The sequence below is a fragment of the Colius striatus genome, chromosome 9 (assembly GCF_028858725.1).
Source record: "Colius striatus isolate bColStr4 chromosome 9, bColStr4.1.hap1, whole genome shotgun sequence".
Lineage (NCBI taxonomy): Eukaryota > Metazoa > Chordata > Aves > Coliiformes > Coliidae > Colius > Colius striatus.
The window spans coordinates 27338267-27363326 of NC_084767.1; the positions used below are offsets into that span (position 1 = coordinate 27338267).

At 40.0% G+C, this 25060-nt stretch overlaps 2 protein-coding genes across 3 annotated transcripts; both read left to right on the forward strand.

The window, feature by feature from the left end:
• Positions 1-1311: 1311 nt before the first annotated feature.
• On the forward strand, positions 1312-7440 carry DUSP19 (dual specificity phosphatase 19). 2 transcript variants are annotated; one of them, XM_062002517.1, is made up of 4 exons: positions 1312-1563; positions 1836-1882; positions 2899-3051; positions 6175-7440. In XM_062002517.1, the coding sequence occupies exons 1-4, from the start codon at positions 1344-1346 to the stop codon at positions 6424-6426; spliced, it is 672 nt and encodes a 223-aa protein (XP_061858501.1). In that variant the 5' UTR covers positions 1312-1343; the 3' UTR covers positions 6427-7440. The 2 variants fall into 2 exon arrangements, with proteins under 2 accessions (XP_061858501.1, XP_061858502.1); XM_062002518.1 differs by having other exon boundaries at positions 6205-7440.
• A 1249-nt stretch (positions 7441-8689) lies between these two features.
• NUP35 (nucleoporin 35) lies at positions 8690-23786 on the forward strand. The gene is made up of 9 exons (XM_062002516.1): positions 8690-8839; positions 9668-9838; positions 12249-12376; positions 15567-15627; positions 16169-16310; positions 16716-16785; positions 16878-17006; positions 19018-19185; positions 19548-23786. The coding sequence occupies exons 1-9, from the start codon at positions 8806-8808 to the stop codon at positions 19623-19625; spliced, it is 981 nt and encodes a 326-aa protein (XP_061858500.1). The 5' UTR covers positions 8690-8805; the 3' UTR covers positions 19626-23786.
• The last annotated feature ends 1274 nt before the right edge of the window (positions 23787-25060 follow it).

Genomic DNA, 25060 nt, shown 5'->3' on the forward strand with positions numbered 1-25060 from the left:
TCTGTTCTTCTCCCCACCCTAAGCATCTTTCTTTATCTCTTAGTTTAGACTCTTGCTTTTCCAGACAGCGTATGGAATATTCTGCCATTTTCAGATGAACTTGATTTTATGTCTGCTTCTAAGAATGGCCTCTGGCATTCCTAGAAATAACTTACGCTCTTGCAGCTCCTAACATTGCCTTGAATTGTCAGGGCATTTGCAGACTGCTTTATGTACAAGTAAGTTGCCTTTACTCTGTACTGCATTCTAGGGAACTATCAGAAGGATTGTTTCAGAGTTGTCATGTCCTGCCAGCATAGGTGTGAGGAATGTTATAACACTGGAGAAGTACTGTAGCAATATATCCTTGTTGTACAAATCAGCATGGAGGACTGTTAAAAAACCTGACATATACTTCTGGCACAATTCAAGTTAGCAGTATTACCATTTAACTTCACAAATGAAAATTTCATATACCCACGTACTAGCAGTGCAACACTACAAATAGCACTCTACAGTACATGAAAACTGACATTAAATGGCTTGGGAATAAGGGAAAACCAGCCTCAACCCGACTCTAGCTCTTTTCTTCCCATTAGGCCTCTTGAGTAAACATAAGCAGCTAATTTTGTTTAGCTTTTGGACACTATCTCGGTAACTCTGGGAAAAAAACCCCACCAAAACCACAAAACCACTCTAGTATTTTCCATTTAACTGTTTACAGTATTTTCACATGCTCCCCATCAAGCAAATCTCAACAGCAGTCAGATAGCCACTGCTGCATGACCCTTTTTCAGCATCACTTATTTAAAAAAGTAATTTTCAATTCCAAGGCTGTTTCAGTCACACGGCTGCATTTTTCATCAGCAGGGCAAAACACCACAAACAGTAATTAAAACAAACAAAAAAAAAAGCCCCCAAAGTTTCAGGTGAATCCAAAACTTCCTCCTGGGCTTACAAGTACTAAAGAAAAATCATTGGCAAATCTGTGCCATCGAACAGGCCATTCAAATTTGCAGGGCAACCTGAACGCCTCGCAGGGTGTTATTTCCCATACCGCCCGTTCCCAGGGCTGGATGCAGCAGGTGAAGGGAGGCCGCAGCAGGCAGCCCCGGTAGCGGCCAGCTTGTATGTACCCTCCCGCCGCCAAGTCGAACGAAACACACCAAGCCCACCACGGCCGCCTCAAGGATGCGGAACGGGAACGGTCGGCGCCGAGGCACCGCCCCGGAGCGGCCGACAGCAAGGCGGGCCGCCTGCGCTCGGCCAATCGCCGGTTGCCCTGCGCAGCGGTCGGAGCCCGGGGAGGGGCGTTGGGGGAGCGGGCGGGCTGTCAGTCGCGGGCGAGCGGCTGTGCCCAGGCCATGCACTCCCTCACCCAGGAGATCCGCAGCTTCTCCAAGGCCAACCTGCGGAAGCAGCGCACCCGCGTAACGACGCTGACCGGCCGCAGGATCATCGAGACGTGGCGCGGTGCCTGCCTGCAGGTGGAGGAGGAGGCGGAGGCAGCGCCCGGCGGCGGCTACGTGCAGGACTTAAGTGCCGATCTCCAGGTCGGCGTCGTCAAGCCCTGGTTGCTGCTGGGTGAGTGGGGCCGGGAAGCGGCGGGAGCCAGCGGCAGGCCCGGCTCGGGCCGTGGCTGCGCGCCTCGTCGCGCCTCGCCGGTGGTCGGGGGGCGCCGGGCGCTCCGCCGCCGCCGCCGCCGCCGCAGCCTGAAAGGCAGCGCGGCTCATCCAACAAAGCAAGCGCTCGCGGGTAGCGGGACGGGGGGCCTCCCGAAGCAGCAGGGCTCTGAGGGCGCGGTGCGGCCTGCCGGGAAGAGGTTTAGCATGGCAACCGACTCCCTGTCTCTTCAGGGTCGCAGGATGCTGCTCATGACCTGGAGACCATGAAGAAGTACAAGGTAAGGTTACATGAAGATAAAAATGCATCTTGTGCGGTGCTTCCTCGTGGATTTCTTTTTGAACAGTCTATAAAGTATTCTTAAGTAACTAAGAAAAGTTATATTACATTTCCACTTGTAAAAGTCTGCTCTGTTTTCAGAGGGGTGGATGCCTGCGAGCTTCTCGGGAAGTTGCAGTACTTTGCTGCTAGACTAATGACAGTTGAGAGCCGTTTTCTAGAACGTATTTCCACATTGCCATACGTGTTTCAGTTTCACATGCTAAGCAGCATTAGGCCTCCTTGACTTATGGGGATGGATGAAACAAGAAAAACAAAGCAGCAGCTCTGAGTTTGTCCCGAACTTTGGTCTTTTTACTCTTCTCTGTTACAGTAATGGGGTGATAAGGCCTTCGGACAGTGGTGCTTCTGCAGAACAGGGAGTGCACCAGTCTGGCAGCTGGTGCTATCTAAATGTCACTTCACTGTAAGTTAAAACAACCCACAACCTGGCCATAGCTTGAACAGAGCAAAGATGGCAGGAGGCCAGAGGTGGTCTCGTCTGTCAGGCGCAGGTATAGTTTACTCAGAAATCCTTCTGTTCCAGTAAATGGTACTGGTAACTCAGCAGAAGGAACATTAAGATGAAGGATTAGGGCAGGCTTGAAATTTGGTGGATTGTAGGGTGGTCAGTGCTCTCATTCCTGTTACTTTCTCTTTTATTTTCTGTCTGTGGGCTGACAAGTCCCTTTTCTGTTGAAAATCCTTGTTTGGTTGAGCATAGATCTTTAACTTTACTCTCAAAAAGAAGACCGAAATTTAGCACAGTATGTTTTGATATGCGGTAAAACTGCTTGGAGAAAAGCACACCATAGACAGCATATACATGTAGAACTGAATAATGCCATTGTGTAAACTATAATCCATGTATACCTAAAGAATAATTCACCATTGCTACTGCTGGTTTTGATTGCTGTTTTCAGAAAAGGCCATTTTCTTTCTCCTTTTTTTTTCTCCTTTTTTTCCCCCCTCCCTTAGGTTACTCATGTTCTAAATGTGGCATATGGAGTCCAAAATGCCTTCCTCAATGACTTCATATACAAGACGATTTCTATTCTGGACCTCCCAGAAACTGATATTACCTCCTATTTCCCAGAATGTTTTGAGTTTATTGAGAAAGCCAAGATGCAGGTATAGTATATCAATAATTCATGCTACTAGTTACCCTGTTTAGATTATGTATTACTTTCTCTTTTAAAGAAATGCTTCTTTAATACAGTTGGACCACTGGCTGAATTTAGGTAAGTAATTCCATCCTAAGTCCAAGTCGCTACATCTGACAGAGGGAAACTATTTTACTTTCTACAGTTTATCCATCAGAGATGTTGGTTTGGATTAGGAAAAAAGCTAAGAGGACTTTTACAGACGTGTGTGCTTTGTCAGCAGCTGTGCGCCATCCTGGTGCTTTTTTTCCTTGATCGTCCATTAGAGATGCAGCATGCTGAGCTATGAATCCACATGCAGTTATGTACCAAGACTGCCAGACAAAGTGTTTACACACGGTGATGTAACTGCTAATAAAATCTTGAAGAAGACGTGACGTAGGAAATAGGGCTGAGAGACTCCTTCTGGGGTTGCTTGTCAGACTTGTCTGTAGTGAAGACAATCCTTGGCTTATATTTGTTAAATTTGTTCTGATTGTGTAATTTAGGACAACCTTGCTCTGGTATCAAAACTATGACTTGACAGCAAAACCTTATTGCATGTTACTCTACCATATCTACCATATTCATTATTTATATAGATTAGGATAAAAGAAGATAGTCTTGCCCCAGCTTTCTTTGTGTCACACAGTGTTCTTTCCTTCTCTCATTTATCATTTATGAGCTATGTGATACGCATTGTCACCTAATGACCCTTTCAAGGTTTCAAGTTACAGTTTCCAATTAATTTCTAAATGAGACTTGGCATTCTTGGCTCCCTCTGTCTCTTCTAAAGAAAAAGTCTTGGCACCACTGATGAGTAAAGTGGATCCCTAAGGAACTACATTAGTCTGTGGCTCTTCACCAAAAGCTTTATCTTATTTTTTCATTTCTTTCATTGATGAGGCTTTTTCCCCCCGTATGTAAGCACTGTATCATCACCTTTTCTCTTTAAATTTTGAAAAACATCCAACTTGGTCTTGAATCTGAAGAGGTTCTTGCAAGACCATGGACCATTTCTGGGTAGATGAAGGTTAGGTTATCAGCAAGGAGTTCTTGGTAAATAGAGATAATTTCATATGTGCAATCAGTTTCTCACTTTTTTTCTATATTCATATCTAATGCTAAATTAGTTAAGAATTACCTGCAAAATTCATATTTGTATAAAGAAATCACTGTACTTAACAAGGAAGGATAAATATTCTCGGTATTAAATTTGGTTTCATACTATTGCCCATATTTATTTGTACTCAGTAATTTTCAGGTCTGTTCTGTGGATATCTCTATATAATTTTGGACAATGTACAACAAAACAAATATTTCTTAAAAAGTCAACTTAAAGAGGAAACTAAAGCATGAACTGTACAAATTAAAAAAAAAATCACTTTTAATGCTTATTTTTTAACCTCAGTTCCACTGCTAGATATTGATCTTGATTGTGGCATGTTGTATCTGAAATAACCCCATTAAGTCAGTAAAAACTACTCCAGACCTACAATTGATAAGCTTCAGTAGTTGCTGAAGTGGCATAAATATATTTTTAATGTCATAATTTTGATGTCATTATTGTAAAGGAGATAGTGAACTGAAAAGTCACCACTGGCACTTCTTAGAGTAGGCAAAGATTTTTAACTAGTCTGTTTTCAACTCTGCTGCAGCCTGTGTGATAGGAAGCATGCCCCTATGAATGTGAGAAAGGGAATGAAGATGACAGTTTCCAGTGAGCAATGCAAAGGGGGTGTGATTTCCATTGCCAAAAAGAGTGGTATTATGATTTGTGGTGCTGCGGTGCTTAGTTCTAGTTCTGTCATTAATCTTGTTAACTTGAGCAAGTCATTCTTCTAGTCTCAGCTTGGCATTTCTTCAACAAGGATAATAACACTCTGTTTCGTGCTGCTTTGTCTTATTATTTAAACTGGAAGACTTTTGGAGCAGGAACAATTTTCTGCTCTTTCTATTAAGATATCAGGTAATAGCATCTCCCAGGTCTAACTTAAGCCATGAAATTCCTGGAAAGGAACCCTGGTGATTCTAAGGTATTTTTTTCCTCTGGGTAGAATGCTTATTTAATAATTTGTGATGGTTAAGAGCAGACAGAGCAGGCTGTTTATATCCAGAATGTGTGTTTAGCCTGAAGTACCTAAGCACACTGCATTAAATATCTTAATTCAGGACTGGGAGATGCTAGAGGTTGGTGTGGGTTTTTTTTGTGGAACTGGCATTTGGCAGACAGTTTGGACCAAGCCTTTTCCAGCTCATAGTCTGACATACAAACATGACGTTACGAAGCCCGGTCCTTGCAAACACTGCCTAAGCCACAGTAGATTGTCTAGTTGTCTTCGTGTTAACTCGCGCCTGTTATTTCTTAACAAAACTTTCAGTGTATTTTTAAAGAGTCATTCAGGTCTGTCCAAGATTGTGTGGGATAAGTAGGATAAAAACATGATTTTTATAGGTAATTCAGGATAACTCTGGATTTAAACCCAGTAGGAAACATTTGTGAATTTCTAGCAGGTTCAGTAGTTCAGGATTTTGCACCTTAGTCCCCAGTTAACAGACCTTGGTTGTACCAGCTGCTACAGTTGTACCAGCGGTGTGATGGGAAGGTAGAGATTTGCTGCAAATCATGTAGTATCTGTTGTGATTTTTCTGTTTCTATGCGGAATCTTCACTTACAAGATACGTGTGACTGAAATTACAAGATGTTCTAAAACTTGCCTCTTTGCCTAGCTGTTTGCTGCCTTGCTGTGTTTTTAACTTGATAACAAGATACAGTCAAGTTCCTTTCCATGTTACAAATAAAACCTGTTTTAAAATTGGCATTCAATTAGATCAGATATCTTGGTATCCCAGAGATCTGTGATTTGATTTTTATATGACGGGATTGCTGCAATGTCTTGGGCACAGGTACAGAGGAATGTTTTTTAGTTCTAAGTTATGAATTAGATTTGAAATATTTGGTAATTTTAAAAGGGCTTTAGTGAGAAAAATATCTAATTTGGGGCTTGTATCTGTGTTTGGAGTTACTTTTATGTGTAAATATTTGCTTTGAGCTCAACAAGGAGCTTTTAATACATCTTAATAGATTTTTATATTAAAAAAATTCTAATAGTTGTTACTGTGTTTCATTTGTTTCTTGAAGGATGGTGTGGTACTGGTGCACTGTAATGCAGGAGTCTCCCGTGCAGCAGCAATAGTCACTGGCTTTCTAATGAGTTCAGAGAGACTGAGTTTTGCTAGAGCCTTTTCCTTGGTGAAAAATGCAAGGCCTGCAGCTTGTCCAAATCCTGGCTTCATGGAGCAGCTTCACAAGTACCAAGAACAGAATATAAAGGCAAATGGAAGTATAAATGATCATGACTGATTAAAAGGGAGAAGTGACACAGCCTGTTTGACTACACAGTAACAAATGTTGGATGTACTTTAATCTGTCATTTTGCAGTCCCCTTTCACATGTGCATTTTGAAGTATACATATTTTTTTTTCCTACTCCCCGCTTTGACATCCTTTTTTTTCAGTGTATAGGCTAAAGGCCAAATGGTTTTCCACTAACTTTAGAGGTGATATTCCCCAAGGACAAGCTCTTCCTAAGGTGCTAATAAAAAGATAAAGTTAAATTTTCCTTGAAGTATTAGAAAAAAATGGTCTTTTCGAATTGAATCATCACAGAAAATGCAGGCAGTAGGGATAGGAGATAAAATAATTGAGATAAGTTGCCCTGTTTAGGCAACTCTTCCAGTTGTTTCAACCAAATTGATGCATCCTAGTTATTTTATTATTTAGATTTTACAACTGTTCATATAAAAAGTACCTAGATATTGGATTTAAAATTTATAATGCAACCAAAGAGGATTTAATGAAATTTTCTGGGCTAGTCAGCCATTAAATATTTTTGGAAATTAAAACGTATGGTCTTTTGAGGATGCTTAAAATGTGTAGGATGCTTTAATGCTTCGTGTCTTTCACTACTTAATGAGAAACGGTAGATTTGAAGTGCACTAATATGATGTTTTCTATGTGCTAGAACCAGCCTATCAGGGTTCAGGGTTCCTTTGAAGATCATTTTGGTGGAGATATGAAAAATATTTAGAACAACCTATCTCTGACTTGCTGCTACTGCTGCTTCTTTGCATTTGGTCCTCATCTGCTGTTCCCTCACTCCATTTGCACTCATGTATAAAGAACAGACATCATAGGATAGGTAACTTTGACTCTCCTGACAGATCTCAGGTTGGAATTACTGTCCTAAGATAGTGTGTTGAAAGGACAAAAAAAAAAAACCTGTGAAAGAATGTAATAGTATTTATTGTGGCCTTCATAACAGCTCTAAATGGTTTGATATATTAATATACAATAAAAGAACACAGTGTTTGGATAACTTTTGTGCTAAAGTTATTTCAAAGGTTTGGTTTCAAGAACTGATAGGGTATTCTGTTAGAATGGTTAGAACCATAGTGTATGAACTACACTTTATATTGTTCTCTACGTGAATGGCTCATGTGAAGTGTTAATGCAAGATTTTGCTTCTACCCTGGCATCTGTGGTCATCATTTCCCCATTTCCATAGGGGAACTGGTCGTTACATTTCCACTGCAGGTGTGGATGGCTGTGTATGCTGTTAACCCTGGAAAAGTCTTATGGTCATTTTCCTAGCAAGTAAGTTTTCCTGCTTCCCTTCTGTGGCAGGTTTATGAGTTCTTAGCTTGAAGAGATAATCCACTTGTAAGAACTACAGTTGTTTCAGCGATCTGTGTAGCAAGAGCAGTTCACCACATCTGATGCGTAGTATGAGGGCTGGGATGATGGGGGTGGCTGTGACATATGGGCTGAGCTGCAGCCCTGTAGCAGCAGTACCCATGCATCGGAAAAGCTAGTGGAGCCATGGCCCACTGCTGAGGAGCTCACTCCACTAGAAAGCACTCTCCAGACCAGGTTTTGTAGTTTAGAAGGCTGTTGTTAGTTTATTGCAGCACTGGGTGCACAGGGGATCGCTCCACCTAACATGCATAGCAAAAAATGAAAGAACACTCCTTATATACAATACAGAAAAATGAGCTACCCACCTGCTTGTCAGGCATGCAATATAAGGCGAGATTTAACCAGATTTGAGTGGACAATTGAGGAACATAGTCATGTATATCTAGCATGTACTCCTTTTAGCTCATTAGCATTTTTAGGCGTGTCAAAGGAGGGTTAACTAGTATTACTTTCACAGTTAAGCAGTTATCTCACTTTGGGCACTGTGGCTTTGCTGGAACTGTTTTGAAGTTGTCTGCTCCGTCCTCCAGACGGTAGCCAAAACGCAACCGTCTTGCTGCCTTAAGGCTCCCTCCCTCGGCCGCTTTTCAGGCTGATTTTAAAGACGTCCTGCTTAACGGAGTCTGCGCAACAGATAAATGGGCACTGGCACGTTTGAATACTTCTAACCCGTTGGTAGCAATTCTCTCAAAGTCCAAATCATGCTTGCACGAAACAGCAAATGAGAACGGAGATTTGGGGTCTCTACGCGAGGAGGCTCGGCAGGCCGGCAGTAGGCGGTTTGGAGGCAACACCCGCTGCGACGTGACGCTCTCCGTTACCCAGCTGCCGGGCGGGTCGCGCGGTGACGTTTCGCCCCTCGCGGCCGCGGGCCGCTCACAAGGCAGCGGGAGGATGGGTCGGAAATGACGCAGGAGGAAGTTCCGTCCCGTTTGAAAGCGCCTGGCCAAGTTGCCGGTGGCGTTTTCCCGCCGCCCAGGCCGACATGGCCACCTTCGCCATGGAGCCGCCGCCCACAGGTGAGCTGGACCGCGGGGCCGCCCTCGCCCGTTCCCCGCATCGTGCCCCTTTCGGCTTTGCGCCTCGCTGGGCGCGTGCAGGGCCGTTGGGAGGCGCCTCAGAGGGCGCCGCTGCCCGTCGGACGCGCTTCCCCCTCGGCGCAGCCCGCGCTCCTATGGGATGTCGAGGAGGTTGGGGCTGGGGCTGGCCCCCTGCTCCCGGCCGAGGGACGCGCTGAAGGAGTCCAGACGCTGGCGGGCGGAAGCAAGTGATGGGAAGCCTCGAAGGATGAGTATCTTTCTCAGAGGGAAAGCGAAAGGGATGTGAGTTTAAACCAGAAAGCCGCCGCGGCGGTGCTCCGTGATGCAAGTTCCGTACGTTAAGCACCTCGAAACCCCAGGACAGATATGACGGGCCCGGCTGTGACTGCAGGCCCGCAGGGAAGCCTCGATGAGGCTGCACAGAGGCCGCGGTGCCCTGGCCACGGTGTTCCGGGACGTGAAACCGGCTGGCGGGGGAGTGGAATCTAGCCCTGGTGTGATTATTTTGGTATAGGAAGCATCTGCCCAACATCCCCAAATCCGTAACTGCCTTCAAAACTAGAAATTTAGTTGCAGCCAAAGTGGTATATTTTAAGAAAAAAGTCTCAGTCTGGCAGTTCTTGTAGTGGAAAAAAATGCAAGTTTGTGACAAACTTTGCTTATTTGGAAGTTAAGCTATTAGAATAATCTCATTTGCTTAACGTGTATTGTTTTATGTTTCTTTACTATAACCACTATTTAAGCAATAGAAAAGACTAGATCAATTGGCTTTTTCCATGATTCTAAATTCTTCTTTCATTAATAAAGGAGCTGAGCCAATGACTCTTGGCTCCCCAACATCTCCGAAACCTGGAGCTAGTGCTCAGTTTCTTCCTGGATTCTTGATGGGTGATTTACCCGCGCCAATGACTCCACAACCACGTGCTCTAAGTGGCCCTTCAGTTGGTGTAATGGAAATGAGGTCTCCACTACTTGCAGGTGAGAATTCCTTAAATGCTGAAAAATTGTTCTGTAAAGAAAAATTCGGTTTGTTTTATTGCTCTACATGACTGTCGCAGACTTGAGTTTTTGTAGTTTTATAACTTAGTCAAAATTAATGCAATTAATTGAATAAATAGTGAGCTCATTTATATTTAATGGAGTTTGGCTAAGTTCTTCAAGGTAGAGTTAAGGGTAATAAATGTTTTAAGTGTGGCAGCTTTGGTACCAGAGAAGTTGCTTTTACAGGGAGGGTAATATGAACTTCTCCTAATATGGAATCAATTTTTACAACTCTTTACATGTCAATTGAATGTACAAACATCAATGTTTTCTCATTGTTTAAAACAAGAAGTGTTTGTTGACACTAAATGCAGCTCATGCATGCTGCTGATTTCTTTACAATGAATTTTAAGAAGTCACTTACAGATTGACAGACTTCTAAAAACTGAATGGAGAAAAACTAACTACTACTTCTTAATTAATATCTAGTGATCACATTTATGGTATTGATGTCTCCTGTAATTGGGCTGGAATATTGACTTTTGCTAGCTCATCTCTTCCTAGCCATCTAGTTGATCTGACTAGAAAGTCTTTATGTGTGTTTCAAAGATGGTGATGTAACATGCTGTTTTTCTTCTCTGAGAAGCACGAGTGAACAGCTAACACCTTCATTCATTAGTTATGTGTCGTGAGTGATCTTGGGTTTTGTGTTAAATCAGTTGGTATACTCCAAATCTTAGCTTTTGTGTTTGCCTGAGATTTATTTTGAAGGAAAAAATAAGAATTAAAATATTACAGAATAATTTTAGTTGTTATTTTATTTCAATTTCAGGCAGAATTGGACTTGGTGATTCTTATGGGTCCTTTCCAACTTGAGATGTTCTATGATAGGTGGTCTGTTGGTCCTCTTCTTGCTCTAGTCTGTTCCTCCTGAGCTCTTAGGAAAGTATTTATGAAATTGAAAATAGGTGAATTTCACCTAGTTCTTTGAAATGTTTATTTCAGCCTTATAGTGTCAATTCTAAAAAAAAAAAAAGTGGAGCCAGTTAGATAGTACTACAGGCCTCCCAAAATGAGTGATATATTTGGTCACTTACTCTCCCATCACGATTTTCAGTTTGCCGTATGTAATACCCTGTGACAGTTCTTGGATGTGTTAAACAGTTCAGAGGAATCTTGAAGCTCAGCATTTATGATTGAAAAATGCTTTGGAAAAGCCTTATTTCCAAATGTTCTGCAAGTGAGAAACTGTTAAGTTAAATTATCTCCAAGGAAGGAGACTCCACAACCTACCTGGGCAGCCTGTGCCAGGGCTTCATCACTCTCACAGTGAAATAGTTTTTTCCTTATGGAACTTTTTGTGTTCCAGCTTCATCCCATTACCCCTTGACCTGTTGCTAGATACCATCTTAAAAAGGGATGTCCCAACCTCCTGACATCCACCATTTATATACTTATAAATATTAATGAGATCCCCCCTCAGTCTCCTCTTCTCTATACTAAACAGCTCCAGTTCCTGCAGCCTTTCCTCATAAGGAAGCTGCTCCAGTCCCCTGATTGTCTTGATAGCCCTGCGCTGGACTCTCTCCAGACATTCCTTGTCCCTCTTGAGCTGGGGAGCCCAGAACTGAACACGGGACTCCAGATGAGGCCTCAGCATGGCAGAGTAGAGGGGGAGCAGAACCTCCCTCGACCTGCTGGCCACACTCTTCTTGATGCATCCCAGGATGCCATTGGCCTTCTTGGCTACGAGGGCACATTGCTGGCACATGGTTAATTCATTATCAACCAGGACTCCCAGGTCTCTCTCTGCAGAGCTGCTCTCCAGCAGGTCACCCTCAGCTTGTACTGGTACATGGGGTTGATCCTTCCCAGATGCAGGACTCTGCACTTGTCCTTGTTGAACCTCATGAGGTTCCTCTCTGTAACTTGAAATTACATAGCAACGAAAGTAATTTGGACTGTGGGAATGTGACAGCATACGCAATGTCTGTGTACATTTCTGTATGGTTCTTCAGCATGTAGCGTGTCTTAAGTCTTAAAAACTGCTTTTGCGTCTGTACTGTAGGAAAGTTTCTGAAACAATTAAAATACAATACTAACCTGCCTTAAAATAGGAAGATATAGCTATATTCAGAACTTCATAAAAAAGAACGATACATGTAAGTAGTGAATATACCAGGTTAATAAGAGTTTTAGATGATATTTGTGTAAGGAGGCAGTTTTGGACACATGATATTATTACATCAAATGTTCAAACCTGAATGGTTTGGTAGGACAGATGGTTTTGCAAGCCCTGCAGTGAAACAACAATCTTTCATGGCTGAATTTACTGTTTAAGTTTCAAGAATCAGTAGCAAAAATGCCAAGTTTTCTCACACTCTTTGTTTATTCTTTTTAACTGCAGGAGGATCTCCCCCACAACCAGTAGTCCCTACCCACAAAGATAAAAGCGGTGCTCCACCAGTTAGAAGCATATATGATGAATTATCTAGTCCTGGACTTGGATCAACACCTTTAACCTCAAGAAGACCTGTAAGTGGCTTAGGTAGTCACCTGTTCTTAGCAGAAGCTGTGAGGTAGCTTACTGCTTCAGAGGATTCTTCAAGTCACTTGTATAAACTGCCTTAGCAAAATGACTAGAGTGTTTTTAGATCATGCTGTTGCTTAGTCAGGGTATTCATTGTGCCTGTTCCTGTGTAGTCTAAATGAGCTCTGTAGTTGCAGAGCTATTTCCTGTTGTTACTGATTTTTCGATGCTTTGGAGAGAGAAAAGTGCAAATGGTGCCTCTGCTATGCTTTGTACATGACAAATGCAGACTTGTTGCAACTTTGTACCTTCTTGTTAATATATTTGGCTGCTGATTGACAAAGGGTCCAAATATGCATTATACTTTCTATCTTTTCTTTCAGAGGACAATAGAGGAGCTTAGTGAAACAGAAGGAATTTTATTCTGACTAAAATATCTAATAAAGATTTGAACAGAGAGGTGGGGTTAATTTTGAGAGAGTAACAGTAAAATTTTTAGGAGGTCATAATAATAACTTTGTTACTTAGCCCAGCTAAGCAGTCAAGCACTAGTAGGTTCTTTTTCAGTGAACATGATCCTTTTGGTTCAAGTAGAAGGTCTTTCACTGAAAGAGCAGTCTTTTTATAGAGCATTGCCTTCTGAAAGTTCAAGTTCTTTGTGAAGGACAGAATCCAATTCTGTCTTTTTAAGACTGCATATTAAGGAAAAAAAGGAGCTGTTGGAACACACGTTGCCACATCTACAGGTGTTCCAGTTTGTTTGCTCTTCTATCTAAGAAATACTACAATTAATGCTAAAATATGCTAAAATTGTTTTGAAAATTGGGATCCAGAGAAGGAGGTTTTCACAACCTCCCTGGGCAGCCTGTGCCGGGGCTTCCTTGCAGAAAAGAAGTTTCTCCTCATGTTCAAGTGAAGCTTCCTGCATTCCAGCTTGTGCCTGTTACTCTTTGTCCTGACAGTTAGTGATACAGAAAAAAGACTCGCCCCATCCTCTTGACTCTTATAGGTATTTATAAGTGTTTACTCTTACCCTTTTAGGTATTTATAAGTGTTGGTAAGATCCTCCCTCAGTCTTCTTTTCTCCAGTCTAAACAGTCCCAGGTTTTGCGGTCTTCCCTTGTCAGAGAGATACTCCAGTCCCCTCATCATCTTAGTAGCCTTTCACTGATCTCTCTGCAGAACTTCTCTATCTCTCTTGAACCAGGGAATCCAGAGGTGGACACAGTACTCCAGATGTAGCCTTACCAGGGCACAGTAGAGGGGGAGGAGAACCTCCCTTGACCTGCTGGCCACACTCCTTAGTTTGCTGCCCACCAGAACTCTCACATCCCTCTCTGCAGAGCTGCTCTCCAGCAGGTCACCTCCTCCTTCATCCAGAAATTCTTGCTATCCCCCAGGGACTGGGATTCCTGAGGTCTGGCCTTAGGAGTAAAGGCTGAAACAAAGAGGGCATTCAGTAGTTCCCTCTTCTCTGCATCCTGTGTCACCAGGGCGCACACTGTGTTCAGCAGCGGGTCCACATTCTCTCTCATCTTCCGTTTTCTGCAAAGGTACTTGAAGCAGCCCTTCTTGATCTCCTTTACATCCTTTGCCAGATTCAAATCCAAGAAGGCTTTAGCCTTCCTTATTTCCTCCTTGCATACTCTGACATTCCTATACTCTTCCCAAGTGACCAGGCCCTTTTTTAAACATTCCATAGACTTCTTTCTTCCATTTGAGTTGTTTCAGAAGCTCCCTGTTCGTCCATGCAGGCTTCTTACCTACTTTACTTGATTTTTCACTCATGAGAATATACTAATTTTGAGTTTGGAGGAAGTGGCACTTGAAGATTAACCAGCTTTCCTGGGCATCGCCACCATCTAGAATCCTAGCCTGTGAGATTCCTCTGGCTTTGAAGAGGCTAAAGTTGGCTCTCTTGAAGTCCAGAGTTGGTGTCCTGCTTCCTCCACATAGAATCTTGAACTCTACCATCTCATGGTCACTGCAGCCAAGACTGCCCCCAGCCTTCACATCCCTGACCATATCTTATTTATTTGTTAGTACAAGGTACAGCAGCACACTCCTTGTTGACTCCTCAGTTGCCTGTGTTAGGACGTTGTGCTCTCATGATTTCTAAGCCCTTGAGTGACATTCAGGTGCTGATAACATGATGCTGACATTCTTTCCATTAGAATATATGTGAATGTGTGAACTACTCTGTTACAACAATATCAAGATACCTATTTTGAGAAAATTAAAATTAAGATTTCCCAGTATTGATACCTAAAGCTCACTGATTTCACAAAGCATATGTGATTGGTGTTAGGTAATGGATTTTTCATTCCTGTTACCTAAAGCTCACCCTAAGCCTAAATAAGCTTGCTTATTGTGTAGAAGCTCTTGTTAGCTGACAAAGTAATGTAGACAGAGCCTAAATACTGTTTCTTGTGGTGCTCCCTTCTGTAGTTTGTGCTACACTCCCGTACTATCTCTGATACTTGTGTTTAATCCTCTAATCAGGAAAGTTAACTGCATTCTCTTCTAAGGCTTACTAAATCAGATGGAAATTCCAGGAGGTAATAGTGGAGTCCTACTGGGTATCCAAGCTATATGCTAGACTGTGTGCTCAAATGTAAAACATTATCAAATAACATTATTAATAAACGTTTAATTATCTTGTATTAAATATACATGTGAATGTCTGTTCTTACTCTTAAAGTTGGGAGTAACTTAAGGCAAGCAGTTAATATTAGGCTGCTTAGTCTAGAAAAGAGGAGACTCAGGGGGAATCTTATTAATATTTACAAACATCTAAATGGTGGATGTCAGGAGGCTGGGACATCCCTTTTTTCTATTGTATCTAGCAGCAGGACAAGGGGTAATGGGATGAAGCTGGAACACAAAAAGTTCCACTTAAACATAAGGAAAAAACTATTTCACTGTGAGGATGACAGAGCACTGGAACAGACTGCCCAGAGGGGTTGTGGAATCTCCTTCCTTGGAGGTCTTCAAGACCCACCTGGACATTTTCCTGTGTGACCTGATCTAGGTGAACCTGCAGGGGGGTTGGACCAGATGATCTCTAAAGGTCCCTTCCAACTCTACCATTCTATGATTCCATTCTTGTCTGAGGCTTAAGCTTCCTGAAAATTATCTGTTATGATCTGAGAACTGTACCTGTTAGGATTTGTTACTTTCTGTATTTTAATGCAGGCCAGCTTTTCTCTAACACAGAGTCCGTTGGTTGGAACTATACCATCAACTCCTGGAACAGGTAGATGTCTTGTCAAAATGTTTTTACTGCTTTCCTTAATACACAAAAATTATCACTCTTCAAGCTACAGCAATTCCGTGCTAATTTGAGAAGGAGTGCATGTTTATTAGCTTTTCAAAAGGTATATGAATGTGAATAGGAAAAATGTTTTCACTCTAGGACTAAGTGAATTTCAATCAACTTATTCAAAATTTGTTGTTGAACTGAGCACAGAGGTGGTTGTACTTAAGTGATGCAAATGCAATGACTGAGTCACCTTACATCTTTGTAAGATTTCCTAGGAACCTGTGGCTTCTTGCTAAGCTTTGTTCTCTTCCTATTTGGATTTTGTATTAAACTGCTGGTGTTTTAGATGTCTAGGAGAAAGCTAGATTGTTAGTAAAACTTACTAGCATGCTTGCAGACAGGAAGTTTGGATTGGCTTACTATTTATCTGTGTCTGCAAATAAACCTCCATCAAACTGTTTCATATACAAGTGAAATGCTCTTAAGCTTTTCTTTTGAAAGTAATTGATTTAACAATGCTATTTCAATTTAACAGTTTCAAGTATGTTCAGTCCTGCAAGTATTGGGCAGCCTAGGAAGACTACTCTGTCTCCTGCTCAGCTAGATCCTTTCTATACTCAGGGTGATTCCCTGACTTCAGAAGATCAACTTGATGACACATGGGTAACTGTATTTGGGTAAGTCAATTTTCAAAGTATTATCAAAACCATGAATGAACTCTTTGCAACATATGAAAAGAAGTACTTGGACATTGCTATTGTGTAGCATTCTTAGGTTCTACAGGAAATACAACTTTAGTTACAGCCAGCAAATACATACATTTTAGTGAAGTGCCTTAAGCTAGATGTTAACTTTTTCAGGCTGGAAACGTAGCATTCTAACATTGAGGTGTATGGTGAAGTAAAAGTGCCTAGAAGGTGATGTTCCTCAGGTCACTGCTTCTAAAATGGCATTAACGCACTGGTCTCTTTTGAATTTCTAAAAATCCATCCTAGGGTTGTATTTTAGCACTAAGTTATTATTACGAGTGTTAGTACTCATGACCACTCATTACAATTTTTTGATTACTTTTTCTCTTTCAGATTTCCTCAAGCGTCAGCTTCGTATATTCTTCTACAGTTTGCTCAGTATGGAAACATACTAAAACACGTGGTATGTCTTAGTTTGAGACTTGTTTTCCTTAAAACATTTTGTCTCGTTCTTTAGAAGGCCAAATTTCATAATTTTCACTTAATCTCATACAGATGTCCAACACAGGAAACTGGATGCATATTCGGTATCAGTCTAAGCTTCAAGCCCGGAAAGCCTTAAGCAAAGATGGAAGAATTTTTGGTGAATCTATCATGATTGGTGTCAAGCCATGTATAGATAAAGTAAGTTAACAGCTGCCTTTGTTTCCATATAAGACACTCTGCTTTTGGGCTTCCTCTTTTTTTTTTTCCTCTGGCTTCTATAATATTTTTGGTTTTGAATTGCAAAGCATAGGTAGTTCAGTTGTATAGGTATGGTCTTTACATGAGTTTTATTGTAAGTATTTGAGAAAGATCATTATAGGAAACCTCTGCTTCTTGGAGGTTAAAATGAACAGGATTATATTGCTGTAAAAAATATGAAGTGAAACCATAACATGAGATAGTTGACATAAAAAAGTTTCCTAGTCTAGAACTTGGTGGCATTTAAAGGCTGCAGTAGGTATGTAATGGCAAATTAAGGCTGTTGTTGCACTTAACTGTCCTCCTTCTTTATGAGACTCTTTATCTGATTATGGCTTTTCAGATTATCTTAGTACATAAGACTGAAAATATGTTAGCAGGACGGTCCTCATCCTTTTCTCCTACCTGCCCCCTGCAAAAGCATGTGATTTCTTGTAAGTAATGGTTAGAGTGGGCATGGCTGTGTTACAGCCTAGTTTTATCATGACCTATTAGTTTCTAGACATTGACAATTCCGTGACCGTTGATTCTTGCGGCACTTGGCTAATGTACGTTAGCTTAAGCAAATGCCAGTTTTTCTTCTGTAGTTCGCAGATGATTTTTTTAATCTCACCTAAGGTAGGGGATACTAAAGACTAAAGGAAGCTTTCAAATGTAAGCTTTCAAATGTAAGCCATTCTGAAAAGGCAATTCTAGACAGTGATCTTTCTGTTACTTCAGTTTTTATCAATTAGAAACATTTCTTATACTGAGTAAAATTCAGAAACAAATGTACGTCAGTGCATCTTTCTTCTGTGGGCTTCTGATGATAAGGCTTCCCATCTTTTCTTACCTTATTTAGTCTTTTGGTGTCCAGTTTGTGTCTGTGATTGAATTGCCTCTAATCTGAAGCTCTAGAAACAATGATCCGAGATATGTAACTGTCAGACATCCGATATTTGCTTTTGAGTACTCATGTTTTTTTGTGAATAGTATCCACCTTCATATATCAATAAATAAACTCATAGTCATCAACCTGTATATTTGGAGGCAGATTTCTGGAGACTAATCCACTGAGGGTTTGGCATTAGCCTTTAAAACTCGTCCTTGCAGTTGAAAACCAGATATGATGGATTTGCCGTCTGTGGTTAGGTTTCTAATTCTAAAGTAGCAAGTAGTTCCATGGGTTCCTTTTGTGCTGAGCAGAGACACAGCTGCCACCCACACTGCACAGCAATTCTATTTTGGATAGCAGTCTTCTGCAAGTTGTGCTTCTGAATTTCTGCTGTCTTTAGACTGCTTAAATGCTATGTTCCACTGAATTTAAATGCAGCAAATGGGGTCTTCCCATGCTGGTTGGCATTTCCCATCTTGTTTCCTCTGGGTCCTCATGAAACTTGGGGTTCTCATCAAATCATTTGCTGTCTCTTCCATTCTACCTGCATTCCTTTCTAAATATAAGCTTACAAAATGGAGCCACCTTACTCTGTATGGTATTTGCTAAGGAGACTAAATCAAAACTCATTGGTAACCTGAATCTGAGCAAAAACCTGCAAGTTGGTAAAGGCTTGGTGACTATCCTGTATGGATCAGGTTAAATATTTCAGTATTTGGAAAGAAAATGTTATGCTAGTTCGGCTGGGCCTGAAAATGTTACTACTTGAAGTCTGTTGTAAGTCTGACAATTTGATTTTGCTATATTGTTTCAAACTGGGGTGACCTTTAGTACATGCAGTGAACAGGTTACAAACTTTCTCTACTTAGCTATGGCATAATCTAACATAATTGCAATGAGGAAAATACTTGGTGGTGTGTACATCTGTGCCCTGTACTGACAGACAATGTATGCTCTTTGCTTTGAGATGTGAACATATTTTATCAAACAATTCTAGATAAAAGATAATTCTAGCTAATAAAGGCTTAAATATTACTGTTTGGTGTTTGTTCACATTACTTTAACCTTCTTTTTAAGAGTGTGATGGAAAACTTTGAAAGAAGCTCTACATCCTCGGTGTCTTCAGTTTTCAGTCCGCCTGCAAAATCTATCGGCACGCCAGTACAACATGCAAATAGTACTACAAGGATTGCTACAATGAGACCCCTTGCAACGGCATATAAAGCTTCTACTAGTGACTATCAGGTATTTTAAGGGAAACAGGAGCATGGGTTTCTTTGCGCTGTCTCACCTTAGTTGTGTGAGGTTGTAAACACATTAACTTCAGTATGACCTTTATCTTTTCCTGTCATTTTTTTAAAGATGTGACTCAAGTACATGTGTGGTTCAAGTCTGTTCAGTCTCTAAAATAATAATGATAAAAGGTAATAAATCAGTGGGTTCTCACTTTTTAAAAAAAGCCCTTAACCTTTGAAAATCATTCAAACATTTTTTCAAAATAGAGTAGCACTTTAAAAGGAAAGGAAAAAGAATCTGGTTATTTTAAAAAGAATTAACTATGTATTGACTGATTATCTTTATTTTCTCTCTTTCCTCTTGCCTTCTAGGTGGTTTCTGACAGGCAAACTCCTAGGAAAGATGAAAGTATTGTATCTAAAGCAATGGAGTATGTGTTTGGCTGGTAGTACACTAGAAGGAACACACTAAGTTGGTCAGCGTTTGAAATGTGCTACTGGCATCTGTGGTTAGTTCTATAACTACGGGTGACTAACTTACAACTCACCTGTTATGCCTTCAGTTAATTCAGCAGACGTGTAGCTTGCACTTTAAACGATGGCAGTGTACACACGGTTTCAAAAACTAAGTGTAAATATAAGTGCTTTGTCCCCATTTGTGTTCTGGTTGCATGATTGTAGAAAAAAATATCAGCACTGACTTTTCCTCTAATTAATTTCTGCGACTTAGTTCCCAGGAAGTTGGAAATGTTTAAAATGACAGCTTTATTACTGATGCCTTTTTTTTTTTTCTGGAAAGGTAATAGGTTACTTGCAGGAAGAACACTACGCACAGCTGGTTCCCAGGGACAAGGACTGTTCTTAGTTTATGTGACTTTCATTTTTTGATTTGCATTCATTGCTGTTCTATAATTATCATCTGTTCTAAGTGTCACAGCAACCTTTTAACTCTTTGTTTTAATAATAAAGCTAAATAAAGTTAAATTTTTCATAGATATTTTTTAAAACAAGTTCCTGTTAACTACTTGCAGTACTCATAACTGTTAGGTATGATGCTGCCTAATGTTTACTGAAGCTGAGCAGATGCTGCTGACTTTTACTGAAGTAGTGCCAATCAGTGTTTCAACTAGCTAACGTTTAACTGTCATCTCCATGGATATTCTACAGCAGTGTGCACTTAACAGGTAACAAATTGGAGTGTCCCAAGCTATAAAATTGAAATAGTTGAATAGAAAAACGCAATATGTCAGTGACCAGAGCTGCTTTCATTTCAAAACTCTTCTAAGAAATATTCTTCAAGGTATTGACTGAATTATGATTTCAAAGTAAAAAAAATGAACTTTTCTCCCTTGACATTTTCTTGTGAAGGTGAGCCTCTCAAGTAATCATGTATGTCATATAAGCTCATAGCCTTTAAGACAAAGGTCTCTTTTATGTGGTAAGACAGCCATTTTTTTCTCCAATGTTTGGAGAAACTGCATGCAACTACTATTTTTTAATTTTGTGGCTGTGTTAGTGTGGATCAACATCATTTCAGTTTGGATCAATAGCATGTGGGTCAGGTGAGTATCTAGTGATACCCATTTCCATGCTGTGCCTCACACTGCAATGTGGTTTTCAACTGCACCTCTGATGAAATTAGATTGAAAGATGAGCCCAGGAGCATGCCTAACTTCTCTCAGATGCTAATGGGCATCTAATTTACAGAATTAAGCTAGAGGCAGTCCTGAGTAAAATCCCAGAAGCACATAATGAAAAGTCAAGTTTCCAGCTCAGGGCACTTTGTGCTTCATTGTGTGCTTTAGAAGTTTGTGCATGCAGATTTAGAGATTTTTGAGATGAATTTTACTGTATTTGTGGGCTGATGCTTTGGGGATATTGGTTGCTACTGAGCCACTTGCCTTTGATCCAAGGGAGCTGCTCAAACTTACTTTTCACCATACATTCAGATATTAATTATCCGTCATGCAGATAACTTCAGAAAGGAAATAGGTATTTCAACTAAATTCTTGTTTTGCTAGTTGCTTTACAAAATACATTCTGGTGTGCTTCAGAGTTGTAGTGATGTGTGTAAGATTTACTTCACTGAAGTGATCAATTAGTTTGAACTCAGATCAAGTAAGTCCAAAGCTAAATACATAAGAGCTAAAATCAGTAGTTTGGCTGACCTATTTTTCCAATAAGTACTAGATATAATTTGTGGTAAGGGTTTTTTTTTTGTTTTGCTTTGCCTTGGTTTTTTCCCTGGTTGCTTACCTCTGTCTCTTGTTTCTCTTAGCTTAGGGGATAATTTTACTAATAAGTTGTTGCAGCTTCCTGTAGAGTAAAAGCTCTTGGGAGTAGCTGATGAATGCTTTGCTCTGAAGGTATTAAATAGGAGGAGAAGAAAGTTTAGAACATAAAAATCTCTATATTTCTGGACAGTATCCTTAAGAAATGATCTGCATATAGATTCTGCTGGTCAAGATTGCTGGTAAAGCTTAATATGTTTTTTTAGTAGTGAGCATAATTAAACCCTGGTATGGGTGATTTGGGCTTACACGACATGAGAGTCCCACACTGCACAAACTACTGCATGGCTTTGTTGCGATGTTAATTGGAGGAGTGTACAGGGGCTGTGTGTGAAAGGGTAGATGATGTTGAGAAGTACATGTGTGAAGAATCTATGAAACACTAGGAAAGTCTTACTGTTTCAAAGCTAGCTACAACTGTAAGGTAGCATTGCATTTAAAAATCCAACTCTTCCAGTTATATATCTGCTGCTTTGTAGTAAGGAAGGATTCTCTTTTAGCTGTAGCTAGGTGTGATTTACACTAGAACCAAAGCTATAGACTTCAACTAGTGATGTATAACATACTCTTGAAACTCAGATCTGGTTTCAGTTGTGTGAGGTTTCTTGTAAGATCGTACTAGGACTCATGAGAGTATGCCTTGAGTTTAAAATAACTCATGAGTACTTATTTTCTGTTGTCTGCCTCCATCACAAACATGTTACTCAGGAATCTAATTCACTTCTCTTAGTATGCAGAGCTGAGCAGTTTTATATTCCAGAAGGTTTTGTTGTATTGCTTCAGTGGTAATTTAACTACAGTTTTAGTAGATTTTTTAATTTTTTTTTTTTTATAAAAACTTAGTATAACTTGGAGATAGTGCTTATTTTTGTCCTTTTCTCTTCCACCTTATTAGGTTGCTAATAACTTCAAAAGTGAGTGACATTTATTTGGGTAATCCATGTACAGTAACATAAAGATCAAATGTTACAGTACATCACATCTGCCTTTTACTTCAAGTCATAGGCATCTACCTCCACCGTGTGGCCATTCTGAAGAACTTTAATGAGAGATTTAGCTGATATTGAATGGCATTATGGTGTCTTTTTTATACTTTAGTTAGCAAGTGGATAAACAGTACCGTTGGAAAGTACCAATGCTCAAATATCTCTTAGTAGAAGTGTTATAATAAAAAAAGAAAGAGCAAAGGTGAATATATTAAAGATACTAATTTGTGAGTAATTCAGACTTCTAAATCTTGTTTAAATGAAACAGTTAAACATTATTTAAAATTGATCAAATGATATTTTAGCAGAATATACTACAATACCCACCTTTTTACCTGATAGTCTGACTACATGTGTAAAAACAAAACCAAAAACATCCCAAAAAATCCAAACAAGTCTTGGATCAATTCTCTTTAATTTGATTGTAGATCACAAGACCACAGATTAGTCTGCAGAAACGTCCTGCTTATATACATGTAGCAATAGTAAGCTGTTCAGTTACGTGAGAGACAACAACTTGGAATCAGGAGTTGGTTTACTAAATTTCAGACTGCAGATGACAAGACTCTGGAATAAACATTCTAGATTTCTAGTGAAAACATCAGCCCTTCAGCAACTTTGTGGCTTTGTGATAATGCTTTTTTTTAATTGTTTGAACAAGAGTAAACGATGTTCTTTCAATGTGATGTGTGTCTCGGTATCAAAGTGCCAACAGTGTCAAACTTCTGTATATATAAATTGGAGTTCAGTTGGTGAAGTTACTTTTAAGAATGAATGTGTAATGATTTTGTAAAGTGTTTTTTGCCTTCTATTAAGGAATCCTTTTGACTCAAATATGTTTCCATGTAATGTGTATAAATTATGCTTCTATCAACAGAGTTGTATTTTCCACTTTTCTGCTAGTAAAACTCGTATTGAAATCAAGAGCATGTCTGAGAAGCTGTAAATTCATATGTCCTGTATAATGTCATCAGGTATCTTGATTCTTTAAGTGCTTCAGGTTTGTGACTGAATTTTTAGCCATAAATAAAGAGTTATTACTGATGTAAGCAGATGCAATTGAAGTGACCCCAACATTCTGTCTCTGTAGATGAAGTGTTGTTTTTAATTTGTTACGGTCCTTTTGTGCATGAAATTGGAAACTGTCTTCTGATTAGAAACAGCATAAAAGTAAGGAATTACTCTGAATAGTCATGGGTTTATTTTGCTCAATTGTTTGTAGGATCAGGTTTTGTTATTGTTTACTGCTGAAAGGAGTTTATGACCATATCTTTCACTGTAGGGGTGAATTGAATTTTTGATGTGAAAAATAGAGAACGTTTTAATGATTTTTTTTTTTTTTCCCCTTTTTCTATAGTGTATGTCAGCAACTTAATTAGCACTTTGTTTAGCTACCTTTGGACCATTGTGTTTTCTTTGAAAATGTATTCCTTGTGGCAGAACCAAGTTCCATAAAATGCTGGTGTCTTTTTCAAGGATCAATCCAAGCCCCTGGTCTTAAGGCAGTAACCTTGAATATGTGAAGCAAGGGTGACCTGACAAATCGATATCTGTGGAGACCTTGGAAATGGTAGCTCCATAGTGTGGATTATCCCGTTACTATAATAGACTATTTATTTTGAAACCTAAAGATAGTTCAAAACTGGATATCAGCTGAAGTGCTGCAACTGAATATTTCAGTTGGAACCTAGAGGGAGGGAGTTATTTTGAGAGCAAGTATGGTAACTGATTGTTAGTTTGCCAAAACTCCCATTTCCTCCTGGCAGCTAAGCATATACCTGGCTTGAAAAAAAATCATGGTTGCAACACTGACTGTCAGGACAAAACACTGTAACAAGAATTTATTCAGCTGTTTAGATCTTTTAATATGAATAACATACATTATTAATTCAACTAGTGTCAGTTTCCAGTCTCTTGCTCAAAGATGTTCAGCAGTCCAGGCTGAAACATTCAGACTTTGTTTCCATAATGTCATAAAACTGTAATGAAACTTTGTCTCTAATTAAAAAAAAGTCCTTGCTGCAAAGCAACCAAATTTTCTTGCACAACATGCTTTCTCAGCTGGTAAGTATTTTGACTTACTGGGCTTTCTCACTGGGTGCTCTTAGCTCTCTAGTTAACATTTGCACATTTGATTTGTTTACTGTGTAGGATTGCACTGGTGGATGAGATAATGCTGATTTTGGTGAAATTGAGTGACAGCCTGCAATATTTTCTAAGCTTGCAATATGATAGCTTGTAGTATCACAATTCAGTAGATGAAAAACAGTTAAAATTGTCCATCATGGGATGCTATAATGGGCTATTGATTTTTAGATGCCACAGTTTCTTTTTTTCTGTAATTGAATTGTGCTCGTGAACATATGAAAATGTTTGTTGGCAGCTTGAAGGTCATAAAGTTAAAATTGCAGAGGTCAGAGTTAGACATGGGCTACAGAACAGTGTCATATTAATGACATTATTTTTTCAAGATGATTGCATTAACAATGAAGCTTGCATATGCATAGATTAGTATAGATTTTATTCTTGGAAATGGTAAATTTTAAAAAAAAGACATTAATTGTTATTCCTATGCACTTGTTTAGACTTGCCAGCTTTCTGATTTCTA

What these genes read in the sequence shown, in the direction of transcription:
- DUSP19 (XM_062002517.1), top strand. Translation starts at nt 1,344, where the DNA reads ATGCACTCCCTCACCCAGGAGATCCGCAGCTTCTCCAAGGCCAACCTG. An exon ending in AGACCATGAAGAAGTACAAG is followed by an intron (nt 1,883 to 2,898) that starts GTAAGGTTACAT and finishes CCCCTCCCTTAG; the next exon opens with GTTACTCATGTTCTAAATGT. An exon ending in TTGAGAAAGCCAAGATGCAG is followed by an intron (nt 3,052 to 6,174) that starts GTATAGTATATC and finishes AAATTCTAATAG; the next exon opens with TTGTTACTGTGTTTCATTTG.
- NUP35 (XM_062002516.1), top strand. Translation starts at nt 8,806, where the DNA reads ATGGCCACCTTCGCCATGGAGCCGCCGCCCACAG. An exon ending in GAGGTCTCCACTACTTGCAG is followed by an intron (nt 9,839 to 12,248) that starts GTGAGAATTCCT and finishes TTTTAACTGCAG; the next exon opens with GAGGATCTCCCCCACAACCA. An exon ending in GAAACATACTAAAACACGTG is followed by an intron (nt 16,786 to 16,877) that starts GTATGTCTTAGT and finishes AATCTCATACAG; the next exon opens with ATGTCCAACACAGGAAACTG.